We start from the raw sequence: 16259 nt of genomic DNA, 5'->3' as shown, positions 1-16259 counted from the left end.
GGAATCTCCATCCTTAGAAATTTTTAAGACCCGGCTTGACAAAGCCTTGCCTGGGATAATTTAGTTGGTATTGGTCCTGCTTTGAGCAGGAGATTGGATTAGATGATCTCCTGAGGTCTCTTCTAACCCTAATATTCTATGATACCATCCCTGCCCAACCTGGCTAATAGCCATTGATTAACCTATCCTCCATGAATTCATCCAGGTCTTTTTTGAACCCTGTTATAGTCTTGGCCTTCACAACATCCTCTGGCAAAGAGTTCCACAGGTTGACTATGCGTTGTGTGAAGAAATACTTCCTTTTATTTGTTTTAAACCTGCTGCCTATTGTGATAGGAGGAATAAATAACTCCTCATTATTTACTTTCTCCACACCAGTCATGATTTTATAGACCTCTATCTTACACACACGTCATCTCTTTTTCAAGCTGAAAAGTCCAAGTCTTATTAATCTCGCCTCATATGGAAGCTGTTCCATATCCCTAATAATTTTTTTGCCATTTTCTGTACCTTTTCCAATTCCAGTATATCCTTTTTGTGATGAGGTGACCAGATCTGCACACAGTACTCAAGATGTGGGGCATACCATGGATTTCTATAGAGGCAATATGATATTTTCGAACTTATCTATCACTTTCCTCGTGATTCCCAACATTCCGTTCCTTTTTTTGACTGCCGCTGCACATTGAGAGGATGATTTCAGAGAACTATCCACAGTGACTCCAAGATTTCTTTCTTGAGTGGTAACAGCTAATTTAGACCCCATTATTTTATATGTATAGCTGAAATCTTTCTGGCTCATTTGTGGGTTAATATTGATAGGATAGGTATTAGAGTTATAAGGAAGTGTTTAGTGTCTTTTTGGATGCTTGTGAGTTGCTGAATGCATTAATCTTACTTGTAATATCTATATTACATAGTGTAGTGTAATATCTGAGTGGATATAATGTGAGCCTCATGACCATAAGAATCACCATACAGAAGAGGGGCATTAATCAGTGGGAAGAGTTGCTCTTCTCTGGAAATGGTTATGCCCCTCCCAAAAGAAGAAACCCATGGATATCAGCCAGGCTACCATTGGCTCTTACACCTGGAAACTTCCTACCTGTGGATTGAGAAATCATTAAAAAAAGGATTAAAGACTTGTGTTGTTGTTCTGCTCTCCTACCTGTGAAGATGAATCATGTCAGTGAACTCCTCCCATCATCTGAGTTTGCAGCTGAGAGCACATAGCAGGAGGGAACTAAGGATCTCTATGTTGCTTGCAGGGGGCTGTGGACAAGGAGTTTCCTAAACATAAGAAAGAGATCCCCAGCTGCTTAGCCTGGGGTAACCCTAAAGGACAAATAGAGGTTGCTGATTATAGAAACCTCTATTACCTTTTAAAATTTAGGGCTGTAGCTCATTTGTGTGCCCATATTCACATGCTTTAACATTGTAAATAATTCTCTAGTTTCCATTTCCTAATTACTAAATCTTCATATAGTTTATTACAGAATTGGTGGCAAGCATTATCCTTGGTGTGAACTCTAAAGTGCAATTGACCTGGGGTAAGCAACTGGTCCTTTGGGACTAGAAGTAATCTGAATTTTGGTGTTAAGGGACATTTGGGGTTAAGGGACAGTAATCTGTGATTTTGGTGTTAAGGCAAATTTATCACAGAAATATGCTCGCCTGGTGACAACACAAACTGGGGTATCCAAGGGTACTGTCTTTGACTCTATTTAAGGCTGTTAATGGGCCTGAGGAGTTGGTTAGTGGAATTTAAGTTTAAAACTCATGACCAGTTTGGGGTTTATGCCGTCAGTGTTTTACTTTCCACCCTGAGGTTGGTACTCACACTCTCATTTCACTGTTGGGAGCATCAAAAAGATTCTTCAACTCCCATGACAAAGCAAACACATCCAAACAGTTAAGATAACCCTCATATTAGTTCTACTGCTGTACTGTGGGCTAATCACCACCAGCACTAGCTGCTGGCCCATTTTTACTAGCCATCAACTAAAATAGTCTGTATAATTACTAATGATGGAGAGAGGAATGACTGGCTTAGAGGCAAGGTCTACAACTGGATAAACTTAATACAGATGAGCAAAAGTCATCCCATCAGCGTTTTTAAAGTGTGGGATCCAAGTTGTAGGAGGAGGGTTGGGTTATTTTGATTATCAGACTTGAGGGCTGGTCCCTTTCTTGCTTTTGTCTGATTGACAGGTCCATTCCTGAGATAAGAAATTTATACCATCCACTAATTCTTCCAAGAAATGGGTTAGGTAAAGTCAAATAGCTGTCAGAAAAAAGCTCCTTGCTTGAATTAATGAATAGACTGGTCAGTCAAGAAGGAACCGCACAATGAACTTCACTGCTTTGTGCATTTCCAATTCTGTCTCAGTTGCATATCATCTTAGCAATCAGAAATGAATCATCTCTGATATTAGAAAAGCAGAGAGACTTTAATCTTACCAAGGAGCCCAGGTATGGAGTCATTAACACAGGGATCTTGAAAACAGATATTCAGAGGCTATGAAAGATCACATTTTCAAAGAAAGTTAGAAAATACTCCTATGCTGTTGGGTAAGTTAACATTTTTGACTAGATGAAGCTCCACGTGATACATAGGCAGACAGTGTTTGGGAGTGAGATTCAGACTTTGATTTATCAGTAATGTTGATTTCAATTATAAAAATCCTTCTCCAATCTAACTGTGGCCAGAAAACTACAGCCTTCTCAGTTCATAGCGATTTCCACAGACATCATCCATGCCCTTTTCACTCTAAGATTAGGCTACTGTAATGCATTCTATATGGTACTATAACTAAAATCCATTAAGACACTGAAGCTGGTACAAAATGCAGCAGGCCACCACTGAAAGCACATCACCAGGGCTCCATAATTCACAGTGGTTGCCTGTTAGAAACAAAGGGGTTTTGTTCTAGCTTTCATGATCTGGAACCTGATGGTCCAAAAGTCTGCTTCTCCAACCTATGCCATGCTGTTGCAGTTGGAATCAGCAAGGCACTTAAGCTCGGTTTAGGAGAGGCATTCTGCGTGTAGGATGCTTGACACTCAGATACATTCTCTTCCTCGGCTCAGAATAGACCAAATTTACTGGCCTTCAGGGTGGTGAGCAAAGTCCCAGCTTTATGGGGAGAATGAGGGAAGGAGAGATAAGATCTTGGAGGCAGGATGAGAGAAGGGATGTTGCTCTAATTATAAAAGTTATTTGTGTTATGGGATTGAGCTGACTGGATTGGCTTTTTAGATTTCTAATTTAATAAAATATAGGTGTCAATGATCTTTTAATTTTCAGGGGACCTAGAGCTCCCCATTTTTCTCCTATTACTGGTTACACATGGAAAGTATGTATCCTTTAGATGAGGAAAGAACTGTGGTTCTCAAACTTTTGCATTGCTGACCCCTTTCACACAGCAAGCCTCTAAGCGCAACCCCCCGTTATAAATTAAAAACACATTTTTTATGTTTAACACTATTATAAATGCTGGAGAAGCAGTATTTAGGGGTGGAGGCTGACAGCTGGTGACCCTCCGTGTAATAACCTCACAACCCCCAGTTTGAGAACCCTTGGTTTAGGGTTTGTTTGAAGTGCTGTCACCTGTTAGATGTCTAAAGTTTCTGTTCACTAAATATTATGAAGGGGAAGGTGCTTTTTTTTCCTGATTAAACACTTATTTTGCGGAGTTATTTAATATTCGAAGGAATAAGCAGGCACATCTATTGTCCAGTTATGTCTGCAGTATATTTTAAGTGCAGAATAAAGCATATTTAAGACTAAGTGAGAAATAGTTTGAAACTTGGCTTCCCAGGAAACATCTCTTCCCAGGGAAGAAACTGCTTCTCTTCTGCCTCCTCTCCCCTTTCTCACTGTTTTTCCAGGGTGTTTTTTCAAATTAATTATTTTTTTAGCAAAAACAAACAGTGCAAGTTTGTGTTGGCCTGGGCTTGCTGGCATGTAACACAGGGAAGCAATCCTTTGGGAGATGGATTGTGCTGCCTTGCCTAACTGTTCTTGATAAGCTTCACTAAGTCTGCAAGGCAAAAGTGTAAGGGCCAACTAAGTAAGGAGGATTGAAATAATTACAAAGTTGGAATGTGAGGCTTCGGTCCCTGCTATAATTATCCACAGATAGAAACATTAGACATCCGACACGTGACCAACTTAAAAAACCCTCAAACCCTAGTTTTCTTTTTTTCTGAAGATTACATACTTTCGGTATCTAATCAGTAAAAGCAGCAAAAAGGGGAGGTGCTGACATAAGCAAGAATAGATGATTTAATCAGCATGGCAGCAGTTTTGTTTGTGTGGGTAAGCGATTCATTAGGAATGTTTTTAAATCCTATCATGTATGCACCTTTGGGGCTGCTGTACACGACTACTCTAAACTCTACTACTAAAACAGAAATCAGTCTAATTTTGAGCAGGATACAGGTGCAGCTATGTGCTACCAAATACCAGCTACTGCTCAGGCAAGCGAGGCAAATGCGAAAGACACCTGCTTAATAAAGCTCACTGGATATTTTCCAGCAGAACATTTTTGTATTAGAAAGTGCCCATTAGTTAAAACCAAGAGGTTTTGTGGAATCCTGTAGATTTCAATGAATCTTCCAACAGAACATTAGAAGATTTTGAAACCCGCCTGGTTTCCTATCAGTTTGACTAACCAGCTGTTCAGCTGCCCAGCTGAAGGACTGCCTTGGAGTTGGGGATCCCAGGGCTTCCAGACTTTTATGCCAGTTGGCTCCATGGGCTGCCTGACTTCCACAGCCTGGGAGCTAGCTCTCCTGAGAGTTTGGCAGCTGGGGGGTGGGGTGGAGGTGTCAAGTAGCCCTAGGGTCCCTGACTCTAAAGCAGGCAGCATGGTGAGGCTGTCTGGAAACAAAACCCCTGGAAGGCCAAGAAGCTGCTGACTGAAATTGACACAATGCTGGTCAGTTTCATTGCTGCCCACTACTGAATTACAGCTATGAAACTGATCAGATTGGCCAGTCAGCCAAGAAGAACCAGGAGAGCCAGTTTGGGTGTTTTAAAATGAAATATTGCAGGATTTATGTTCCATGAAAAATTGAGTTTTTGGCCTTGTTCAGATATGGAAAAGTTTTTCTTCCAAAAACTCTATTATGGAACAAAAACCTGTTTCCTGGCCAATTCTAGTGCTTAACAACACTTCCCTACTACCTGTACTTTTTGGCTTAAGGTGAAACACTCTCTCTCAACCTAGATGTTAAAACTCAGTATATGTGAACACCACCCCCTTTAAAAAATACGTAAAATAGGTGAATGTCATCCCTGTCCCCCCAAAAGTAGTCTAGGTATTCTCATATGAAAATGTCCAATAAATGTCAGATGTAACCAAGAGTTCTACAGAAGTTCACTTTATTTAGGTTTTTTAAAAGATAATTCTTTAAGATTTTTAAAAAATAGCAGTATTCTACTAACTTTGAGTTATAAAATTTTATAGAAAAGTTCTATAGAATTTAAGTATAATTTAACTTAGAACTGAAGAATGTCTTTTTCTTAAGCCACACACAAAGGAAGCATTGCTAGATGTTGTGGAAGTAACATGTCTCTCAAGAGGTATTATGTACAGATGAGAAGAAACCCCCAAAGGGCATTTGGAAACCTTATGTTCTTAAGAGTATTGTCACAACCCTATTTGGTGGAGTCCTAGCATTATACAACATTCCATAATACACACACACACAATTTTGTATTGGCTGGGTACTTACATCTGGTCCAACAGTGAATTGCATCTTTATGGTTTGGTGCAACAGAAAAGCTGCTTTTCCTACTTGTATAAGCTTAACTTCAAAGAAATTAAAATTGTTGCACAACTTCCAGTTTGACAAGTGGATAAACGGGTAATAAAAGAACAAAGTTTACGATCTTCATGCTGCATCATGAAGTCAAGTACACGGAAGCTCCAACTGAAAGAGAGGGAAATTATTCAATCTGGTAAAAATGTAGGTACCTTTTAAAGTGGCCCTCCCTTTTCAAACAGAAGTGAACAACCACATCCTTCCTCAGAGCAAAGTGTCAGCCAAATATGAAAAAAAATCAACAAGATAAAATGTATGTCATTACTAACCTTATAGGCCAGGGACACAAAATATGGGGCAGGGAATTCCATGTTTGAACTGGTTCTTGTTCTGATAGATGGGTTTGCTGCCTCTCCTTATACAGAACAGGCATAGGGGTTCAGCATACTGGCCTAACAGATCTGAGGACACTTGCAGAAGCCTCTCTACAGAGATTCTCAACTTCTAAGGTGGTGTGACAGCTGCTCCCTGCCATTTCATTCCTCTCAACTGTGGAGATTTCATATGTATGATTATGCTCACCCTGCTGGAAATTAAGTAGTGTCCTCTCTATTGAATGAAAGCCTCCTGATCAAAGCTATGAGGGATAGGGACAGCAGCTCTCCCATTTGGTAGAGCCAGATTCCTATAGTAGACATGTGGAAGACTTCTGTAGGAGCAAGGTAAAAAGGAGGATCCCATGCAGTTAGCACTCCCCTTCCTTACACCCAAAGGGAGATGTGGGATCAGTGGATCTACATTTGGAATTCCTGCTTGAGGAGACACACCCTTGCTCGCCCGGATTGAGCTAGCGTGCTAAAAGTGGAGAGTAGCTGGGGCAGAGCAAGGGCTTCCCACCAAGTACATACCTGTGAGTCTCAGACAGGATCACATGCAGGGCATACCTCCCTCCTGCAGCTACACTCTTAGCACACTATCTCAACCAGAGGGAGCACAGCACAGTATGTCTCAAGCTAGAATTTACACCTCCAGCTTGAAAGTAGACATACCGGAAGCTCGGTATCCTCTGTCCACAGACATATGAATGCAGGGGTCAATTGATCCCCCTCCCCGTGTTTAAAGTGGTGATTTGACCCAAATACTTTTCCAGTTTATAAACTGAAAACACAAATGCTTACCCCTTGTCTCCAAATAAGAGTACATTTGTTTTGCTTTAGTCTAAACATGGTGGTGTCCCTTTTCTTTAAAAAACAGCTGCTGCACAATGAGGTGGAATAGGTAATATGAAGACCCAGTAGGTCTGTAATGTGGATAGAACAGATCTGGCTTTACACTCTGGAGCACAAAGCAGAGTTTTGCATGGAAGTATGCCAGCGCAGACAATGTCAACAGAAGCTCAGTGAGATAGGAATGGATGATTTTTTGATTTCATGTAGGTGAAAGAACTGGAAACAGAAGAGCAGGGTGCACAAAGACAGAAGGGAAAATGAATGGTGGTTAACTGAAAACTAACCTGTCTTTTTTGGGTACAGGGAGGAAGTGGCAGAAGGCTGCATGGTGTGCGTGCGGTGGGGATTGGGGAAAGCACAAAGGGTGGTTTGGGGAGGGGAACTAGAATCCAGGAGTTCCAATTCTCACTCCTCTAGCTCTCTAGCCAAAAGCCAGAGTCAGGGATTGAACCAAGGAACTGATACCCAGTCTCTTACATGCACAGATCTCCCTCCTGGCCTCTCAACTCCCTCCAATTGTTTGTTATTTATCTAGTCTGAATCCTCATACATGGTCCCTCCTTCTAAGACTCTGGTTCCACCCTTGCTGGGTGTTCGGGCCACATTAATTGGTGCCGTGGATTGTACGTGCTATCCTATTCCTGTGCTGCTCTAAATCTCAAGCACCAGCTGTTTCCATGTATGTTCAATATTAACTCTGGCACAGCTCTCTCCCAACCCTGGAACAGATCCACTGAAAATACGAGTTACTGTTTTGAATTCCTTTCTCCTCCATGCCATCCACTGCACCATCAAAATCTATAGTAAGTTTAGTCAGTCAGGTACAACAAGCAATGAAGTGCTTTTCCCATTCCAGTAGCGCCAAATGAGCAAGCAGACCTCCAAAGCAGAACCGTGTTTTAAGTTCTGTCATTTGCAGGTTGGGGTGTGGTGTTTTGTTTAAAGTTCACTTTTGGGGGTTTGTCTATCTACAGCAAAGTTTAGTTAGGAAAACATTTATGGAGAAATGAATTGGTGCTACAGAATAATCAATTAAATTCATCAGCTACTCTATTAGAGTCAGGGTTGTATTTTACTGTGGTAATAGCACAAAAAACTGGTTCTCAGTTAAGTTCTGCATACAGACAGGTTTATGTAAAATATATAAACATTTGTCCAAGTTGTTACAGATTGCATAAATATGGCATTTTTACTGGTGCATTTACAGATGTGCATGTACAATGATGTGCAAATAATCACAATTAGATTACAATCTTTGAAAAGCACTTGAACTTTGCATCCAAGTAAAGCAATGAATGAAAAAATGCCCACTGAAGAATTTAAATACCAAACTCATAACATCGTTTAAAATATTCTCAGTAAAACTTTCACACATTTAAAATAGCTTTTATTCATTTTATTTGTATATGTCAAAATACAATTTTTCCAAAAGAGTGGGTTTTGCAACTAGTTTCATGCAGATACAAGGTCTGCTCAGTACTACCAATAAAATCAATATAGCACAGTAGCTGTTCGGTTTTTAGATAAAGAATAAATAACCTAAATATAAAACACTAAAATATTAGAAACACGTATTTACTCATTCACAGGCACCCAAACTTTACCAAATATAATCCAGAATATGCCTAAGTGTCTCATAACAGAACTGAACATGTTGCATCCATTCAAACTGATCAATTCTCTGCCTTTTATGTTAGCGTAAGACAATGGTAGTTCCCTATATTCAGACCCATCTCTCATACAGATCAATTACAACAAGCTATCTCAAAAACTATCCTTGTACCTTTAAAATCAAGAATCCTGAGCTTGGTAGTAAGAGCATAACCTCACATCTTCAAAAAACCAATCAACTGAAAGAACATGTTCCCCTGACCAAAAAAAAAAAAAACCCACAAAAAACAAAACAAAAACCAAAACAAAACCACACAAAAAACCTCCCCACCCCAATAAAACAAAAGCCCTCCCCAAGAAGTAGGCAGTAGAACACAATGACCTTTTTAAATGAAGGGGTACAAATTCACATTTAATATAGTATACAATAACCAATAATACAATAGCTACTACAAGCTTTACAATGTACAATTTATTTTAATGGCTGAACTGTTCAGTGGGATTAGGCAATAGTCTATGTGCCAATAAGATGTCATGTATAGTTTAGTGAAAATATAAAAGCTGTTTGTTTCTAACAAAAGCAATCTTCACTTAAGTACTTTTTTTTAAAAAAGGCCACTGAAATGTATAAAATGGTCTGAACAGGATGGTGGTATCAACTCAGATGCCTTTTCACATGGCAATAACAGTGCATATAAACATGGTGAGTGTAATGGGTTAGGTTTTTCAAATGATTTAGTAACGTTACTTTGGCTAGCACAACAGTTTTGGACAGCACTCAGATAAATACAGGTATGTGAAATGTAGTGAAGCAGTTATATTTATGCAACTTTTATTATGGTGAACACTATCAACTGAAAAAATGGGAGGAACAAGGTAATAAAAGTATTTTATAGTTCAAACCTTTTGTCACAATAGGGCTCCTTACAATGTGTAAATTCATTTTACCATAAAAATTAATGAACTTTGTTAAACACACTATTCTGGAGTAGCCTAATTTGCAGTAACAGACATTTGCAATAGGGAAGTATATTCAAGCATGCCACGTGGTGGTCTGAAAATCAAAACAGTACACATTTATATATACAGCATCACTCAGTACCTGCTAAAATGAATGTGAAGATTACAGGATCTAACATGTTTCATTACAAACTTTTTTTTTTATTAAAGTGACCAATAAAGGCAGAAAACAGGACTTGTAAAATAACTCTAGTTTCAACGGACTTTAAAGCATCTTGTATAGGAAATAAATGCATATTGCACAAACAGTGAAAGCAAACGTTCCACCAGACATGTTCCAGGTGGTTGGACAATACAGCTCTAGTTAGCAACACAAAGATGTATTTTAAAGGGTTGTGTGGTCTCTGCAAATGATAAAGCTGTGAAAACACTGTACAAGAAAAAACTGGTACATGAATAATTAAAAGCAAACACACAAATCCAAACTTAGATGTAAAGAAAAAACCGAGTATAGAAAAACTATGAACTGTGGCACAACATGAGTAACTGTCTTCTGTGAGAGCTGAAAGCTTTCGTTGATGCAAAAGTGTTTATGTACAACTAAGGCTTACTGGTTAAATATCTGAGGCATATCTGGCCTTGAACACTTTCCTCATATGCTGTAGCTGTAAACAAGATTTCTCAGTCATTTTATCTTCTCAGCAGCTGCGCTTTAACATGAAACAATGATCCTGATAAAAAGAACACAGGTAAGAGGGCATTTGGCAGGATATCTGAAAATGACAGTCTCCAAGGTATCTTCCCAAGCTTCCAGTGACTGCCACACCATGGTCCACTGGAGTTACTAGATATGTGCAATACCATTTTGCTGCTGTAGTAAACCTTTTTATTTGGAAAGTTTGCTTATAACTCTGATCAAGGCCCCATTTTCATCTTTTAGCCTCTGGTTGTCTGCCTTCAGGTCTGGTAGCATCTATCAAAAAATGGAAGCACAATGGTTATTTTGCTGGTATAACCTAAAACAAAGGCAACAAAACTAGACAAGGCAGTCATCAGAAATAGAACCTTTAGTCACAGAAGTTGTTTTAATTCCTTCAGTAATAAACTGGTTTAGAGCACTCGGCCTTCTGGCATGAAACAATTAGGCTATGGTATATAAGTTCTCCTTTGCTAGCACTGGATGCACTAAAATTCAGAAGCCAGAAAAAATGGCCTCATCCTGCTCAAGGTGCTTTTGTGCAAAAGAAATGTTGATTGAATTGTTATAAAGGTTTTAATTACTTCCAAGTGCACAACCAATATGATGGTTATCAATTGATTCTTACTATTCAAGAGGCCCATCTACACTAGCAGTCTGCATTATTTCATCAAGATTTAATATTAAAGCTAAGCATTTCTATTACTGTTCGTTCCTGCATTGGTTCCAGCTTTCCATAATACCAGCCTGAGCAATATAAAATCATAGAATTTAAGGTCAGAAGGGACATTATGATTGTCTAGTCTGACTTCCTGCACAACGCAAGCCACAGAATCTCACCCTCCCACTCCGGTAACAAACCCCTGACCTATGTCTGAGCTACTGAAGTCCTCAAATTGTGATTTAAAGACTGCAAAGATTTCAAGGTGCAGAGAATCCTTCAGCAAGTGACCCGTGACCCACGCTGCAGAGGAAGGCGAAAACCCCCCAGGGCCTCTGCCAATCTGCCCTGGAGGAAAATTCCTTCCCGACCCCAAATATGGCGATCAGCTGAACCCTGAGCAAGTGGGCAAGACTGCTTCAGCATGTCTTGTAGCACTACCTTCAATCACTGCTGTACCTATGCTTCGGAGCACCCATCCCATGGTTCCACACTCAGCTTTCCAAGTAGCAGAGTGTACATACACCCAGGAAAACAACATTAAAAAAATATTAAGGTTGCAAAGTCAAAAACTCAAAAGTTAGAAAATGCCAGAATTAAAGGTTACCTGGAAGGCTGGGAGATGCACAAGCACAGAGGGGGTTAGGAACCAATGGATGAGGGAGGGAGGGTGGACAGGCACAGAGAGGGAGCAGGGCAGGAGCTGGGATGACAGGGGGACAGGATCAGAGGAGAAGGATGGGCTAGGATCACAAGGATCTGTAACCACTACAGAGAACACTCCCCTACAGAAACTAGAAATTGATCCCAGGAGTTCTCAGTCTCCACATTCACCTGTGGTCAGAAAATATCTGTGAAGACTCTTGGCAAACTGCGTGTCCTCACCCGACATAGAAGATAACAGCCTATTTCTGCTAACAGCTACCTCAAGCATCAGAGCTCTGTGCTTTGGATCTAAATGTCCAAACCCTGCTGATGACCCAATCAATAGAGTTCCAACATGATTTTTTTGTTTAAAAAAAGTTAGCAAGTTGTGCACACAACCACCCCATATGTTAAAAGAACATTAAGCCTGCAAAATCAAGCATTCAAAAGCTAGGCTGCCCACACAGTGTAATTCTCCCCTCTCCCCCAATGCGTATGTATTACAATCTGCACAGAATGATCACATTTCCCCGCCCCCATAATACCCCTGCCTCTCCAGTGCACAGGATAAGCCTGTCCAGGGAATGAATCACGGTTGTGTAATGAGTTGCAGTATCCATAGGATCCCTGCCTCATTTGCAGAAATGTGAAGGTGCTTGGTGTGTGCAGCAGGACGTTGCAGGAAGAGGAAAGATGGTTTCATCATGATTAAGGAACTCGAATGCCAGCTACAGTCTACCCTTGCCTCTGCCAGTGTTCCTGTGTGAGGCTACGCACACTGTAACACCAGACTTTTCACAGCTGGCCACTAATTGTGTGTTCATCAATTTCTGGGTGTCCGCATTTTTGACCCTGGGGTCTGATGTGCAGAAGTACTCAGCACTCTCAGCTGCAACTGAAGTCAATGGGAGCTGAGCTTCTATCATATAAACAACTATAAAATGCTCTGGGCTTTGAAAAAATCAAGCCCCATGTGTCTCCATTTGGGCACCCAAAATTAGCAGGCACTTTACTATTTTGGCCTTAATCTCTCTGAGCTTCAGTTCCCCAGCTGTAAAATGGGGATGAAAACCCCTCATCTCACAGGGGTATGATTAATGTTTGTGAAGCACTCTCATGCTATGGTCAGAGAACCCCAGAAACACCCATGAGGATGTTAATAATTCTATCTTCAGATCAGGGTTTGAATGGTATGTGTTAAATCAGGGCTGGGGCTGAACACTGAACAAAGGAGAAGATAAAAGGAAATATTTAAAAAACTTTCATGGAATGAGGCAGGAGCCTTAGGACTTTTGAGCACTTGACTTTGCAACGTTAACTCTTAATGTGTCTTTTTTTAATGCAATATTATCTCTAGTATACTGTGGTGTATGTATTATGTGTATGGACATATCTCTGCACCACTGTAACATGGTTTGTTCCAGTGTTTCTGTCCTATCTGGGGACCAGTGTACAGTGAAATATAGATGAAATGGCCAAAGACTACCACGCTCCTACCTTTTCTGCTGCTCAGTTTGCTCTAGGCTTCTAGGCCCAGAATCCTATGGAACCTCAGTGTCTGTGCTTGAGGAAGTAAGACACTTGGTTTTATTCTTCGTATATTTGTAAAAAGAAAATTTTGTTTTACATGGTTTTGCTGCTTCTTATTTTGAAACTAAATAGTTTTCTCTTTAGGATCTAGAAAGCAGAAAAATGCAAGCTCAGGTGTGGAGTAAGAACGTCTCTCTGACCTATCCATGAGGCTTAGTCAATTCCTCCATGTCCCCAAATGTACTAGTCAGTCCTCAAGGCAAATTTGGGGGAGTGTGGTATGGCAGGCTGACCAGAAGGCACCAGTGCACCTGAAGGAGATAAGTACCGTAGAGAGCTGAGAGTTACTGGTGTGCGTATGGAGCTTGGTCTGTTTTCACAAATGGTTATTTTTTTATTTTCTGTACAAATCTCTGGTGTGTGGGAGATGGGGCTCCAGCTCCACAGTCCTGTGCCAACTCACTCCTTAATGAGGGAGCTACAGTTATTACCAGCATTAATGTATGTGAGCACACACGAGCTTTAGCTTTTTTCCCCCTTAGTGAATTTCCATCCAGATGAAAAAACACTATTCAAACACAGGGCTTTGTCTAAATACAATCTATTTTTATGCAGTTACATAGTTGGCAAAAACTGTCCTTAATAGTTTTTCTTCTGATGAAGCTATTCGTGCATTACTACCCAAGACAGGAAGGAGTAATGGGTAGAGAATATATCAGCCAAATACTGAATGGGAGAGGTGACAGCACCAGTGTTCTGTATTACGGCAGTAATAGATATGAGTATTATGGGATTGATCTGGGAGGACAATCTGAAATAGATTAGCTGCAACTCTGTGCTCCTTGTGTATATGAATGCTAAAATGGTTTAACGTGAACCAGCAAAAGCAGAACAACTCACAACATTTTCTTGGGGCTAGTGCAATCTTACTGGATTTAGAAATTCCGGCGACATGTCCACGTACCACTTCAACACAAAGGGGCACATCCTCGGCTGGTATAACTAATGAAGCTCTGACAAGTTACACCAGCTGAGGATCTGCCCTAAAACACTTCACTAGCATTTCAGGTGCTTGAACAGGTGGTGTAAATTCCAAAATTCTCTAGTGTAGCTGAGCCTTTAGTTAACCCTTCACTATATATATAAAGCTTAAATTCTAGTTTACTTCTCCCTGAAAAACAAGAGCATCTTTCTGTGGTCTCTTAAATAAGCAAGACCATAACATGCACTATTTATATCTTGTTATATTATTGTGGGTAGTTTTGCATAGGTCTAGTTGATGCAAAATGTCATTCAGTAGTCACTAAGCACATCTTTTAGTAGCCAAACCCAGATTTTTACAAAACCAAACCCATAAATGATTAACAGTTTTGCATAAACAAAGGTTGCAACAGACCGTGCTCATGAGCATGTGCAGCCTCCTACCCCAACCCCCCAATGGAAAATTCTGAGGCCTGAGGCAGAACCAAAAAAAACACATACGTCCCTCCTCTCTCTTCTGGGACAGAGAGAGAAGGTGTGTGCGTGTGTGTGTGTAAAAATGAGGAAGGTGGAAGGGCCATTAGCCATAAAAAAAATTCTATTTTTAAATATATTTTCATCTGGCCCAGATCCACAGGGCTCAGAGCTTCAGCCATGCATAGTTTTTCTATGAAGGACAAAGGGTTAGTGGGCTGAAAGATTTGGCATGTGGATAAGAAGCAGGGGAATGGGTCAAATTTTGTTTTCTCAAAAGGATTTCTCAAAAGGATCTCAAAAGGATTTCACCAAATGGATTTTTCACAGATGTCCCCTGTAACTGGATTTCACACAGGTATAACACCTGTAATCTTCAAATCAACAATCAGATTTCCTTTGGTTTACAGTTACAGATTTTCAAGCTTATTTTAAGCCTAGTTTGATAAAAAGAGTATTAGCACAACTGAGCCATACCTGAACTAAACAAAGTATTTGAACAAATACATAATAAGGCTTGAAATTCAAATACATTTTTGAAGAAAAGATTACTTTTTTGCATACCAAAACTCTACATATTGGAATGTAAAAACTAGAATAGCTGATGCAAATAATCAAGTCCACAATCCTGAAATCATTACTCAGATATTCACTAGGACAATTTTGATTTGGGTCAATCTTATAAAAAGTTAACTGCAGAGAGAGGAAGATCTCTACTGTTAATTTTAATATGTTGGAAATTTTGAGGTCAATTGTCAAACTCTGCATTTTGTATAAAGATCAAAACAAAGGAAACCTAATGCTAGTTCAAGTCCTGCGTGAACAACCATGCCTTTTGGGGCACCAAATCTTTACATAAAGTATAAATAAACTACAAATCAAAAATCTTGTACAAGACAAGAAATACCTATTTCTTGAACTGTCCTCTGATTCATCTTTGAATGCAAAATGATAAGATATTATCTAGTAAGGATAATACCAAACCCTACCAATGTGTCTGTAATAAGGAACAGGAGCTGGGACACTGGACATCATGCATAAGCCATACTTCTGTAATCAAGCAATAAGTAAATCTTCAGACACACAAGCATTAATAGAAAAGTGCTGCCAAAGCACTAGCTAAAATTCAACACCTGCCAGGCTACTCAAAGGAGAAAAAAAGAAGAAAGAAGAAATTACAAGTCCACAGAACGTAGTTGCCTACAGGACCCTGAGAGCTTTGTAACCACTCTGGTCAAGGCCCTATTCTCAGCCAGCAGTCGCTCATTTAAATGTCTCAAAGATTGAATCTGCAGGAATCATAAAAAACAGGAGTGAAAACAAGAGAAAAGCAAGTATAGTATGACAAGGAGAACTGAAAGAGAACAAATCAAAAGAGACAGTCATGTTAAAAGCAGATAACTAACTGTGAAAGGAAAGGATCAAAAAGTGGCACATTCTTGAAATGTAATCTAAGAACAGCCAGTGATTAGTCACAGCTTTCCAGAACAATTCAGAATGCATTAACAATGAGAGTTATTTCTGGAATTCTTTACTTAAAATTCTAATTACATGGACTAAATTTCCCATTCAGCAATCTGCAAATAATCATGTGCTTAACATATACTTTTATGTGACAATACAGCAAACAAATAGGATGAGAGTTAATCTTACAATTAAAAACATTAATGTGTAGCTGCAAAAAATCCCCCAACAACTT

General features: G+C 39.8%; 1 protein-coding gene across 2 annotated transcripts in view; it reads right to left on the bottom strand.

The window, feature by feature from the left end:
* Positions 1 to 8108: 8108 nt before the first annotated feature.
* The window catches only part of PPP1R12A (protein phosphatase 1 regulatory subunit 12A), a 211603-nt gene continuing 203452 nt past the window's right edge, over positions 8109 to 16259 (bottom strand). For both annotated transcript variants that reach the window (XM_077832675.1, XM_077832676.1), the window contains one exon: positions 8109 to 10545. In XM_077832675.1, coding sequence (XP_077688801.1) covers positions 10459 to 10545 — 87 coding nt within the window. In that variant the 3' untranslated portion in view covers positions 8109 to 10458. The remainder of the gene's footprint in view (positions 10546 to 16259) is intronic.

Source organism: Eretmochelys imbricata, chromosome 1, assembly GCF_965152235.1.
Source record: "Eretmochelys imbricata isolate rEreImb1 chromosome 1, rEreImb1.hap1, whole genome shotgun sequence".
NCBI classification, from domain to species: Eukaryota; Metazoa; Chordata; order Testudines; family Cheloniidae; genus Eretmochelys; species Eretmochelys imbricata.
The sequence above is the reverse complement of the archived record's forward strand: the minus strand, read 5'-3'. Positions and strand labels throughout refer to the sequence as shown.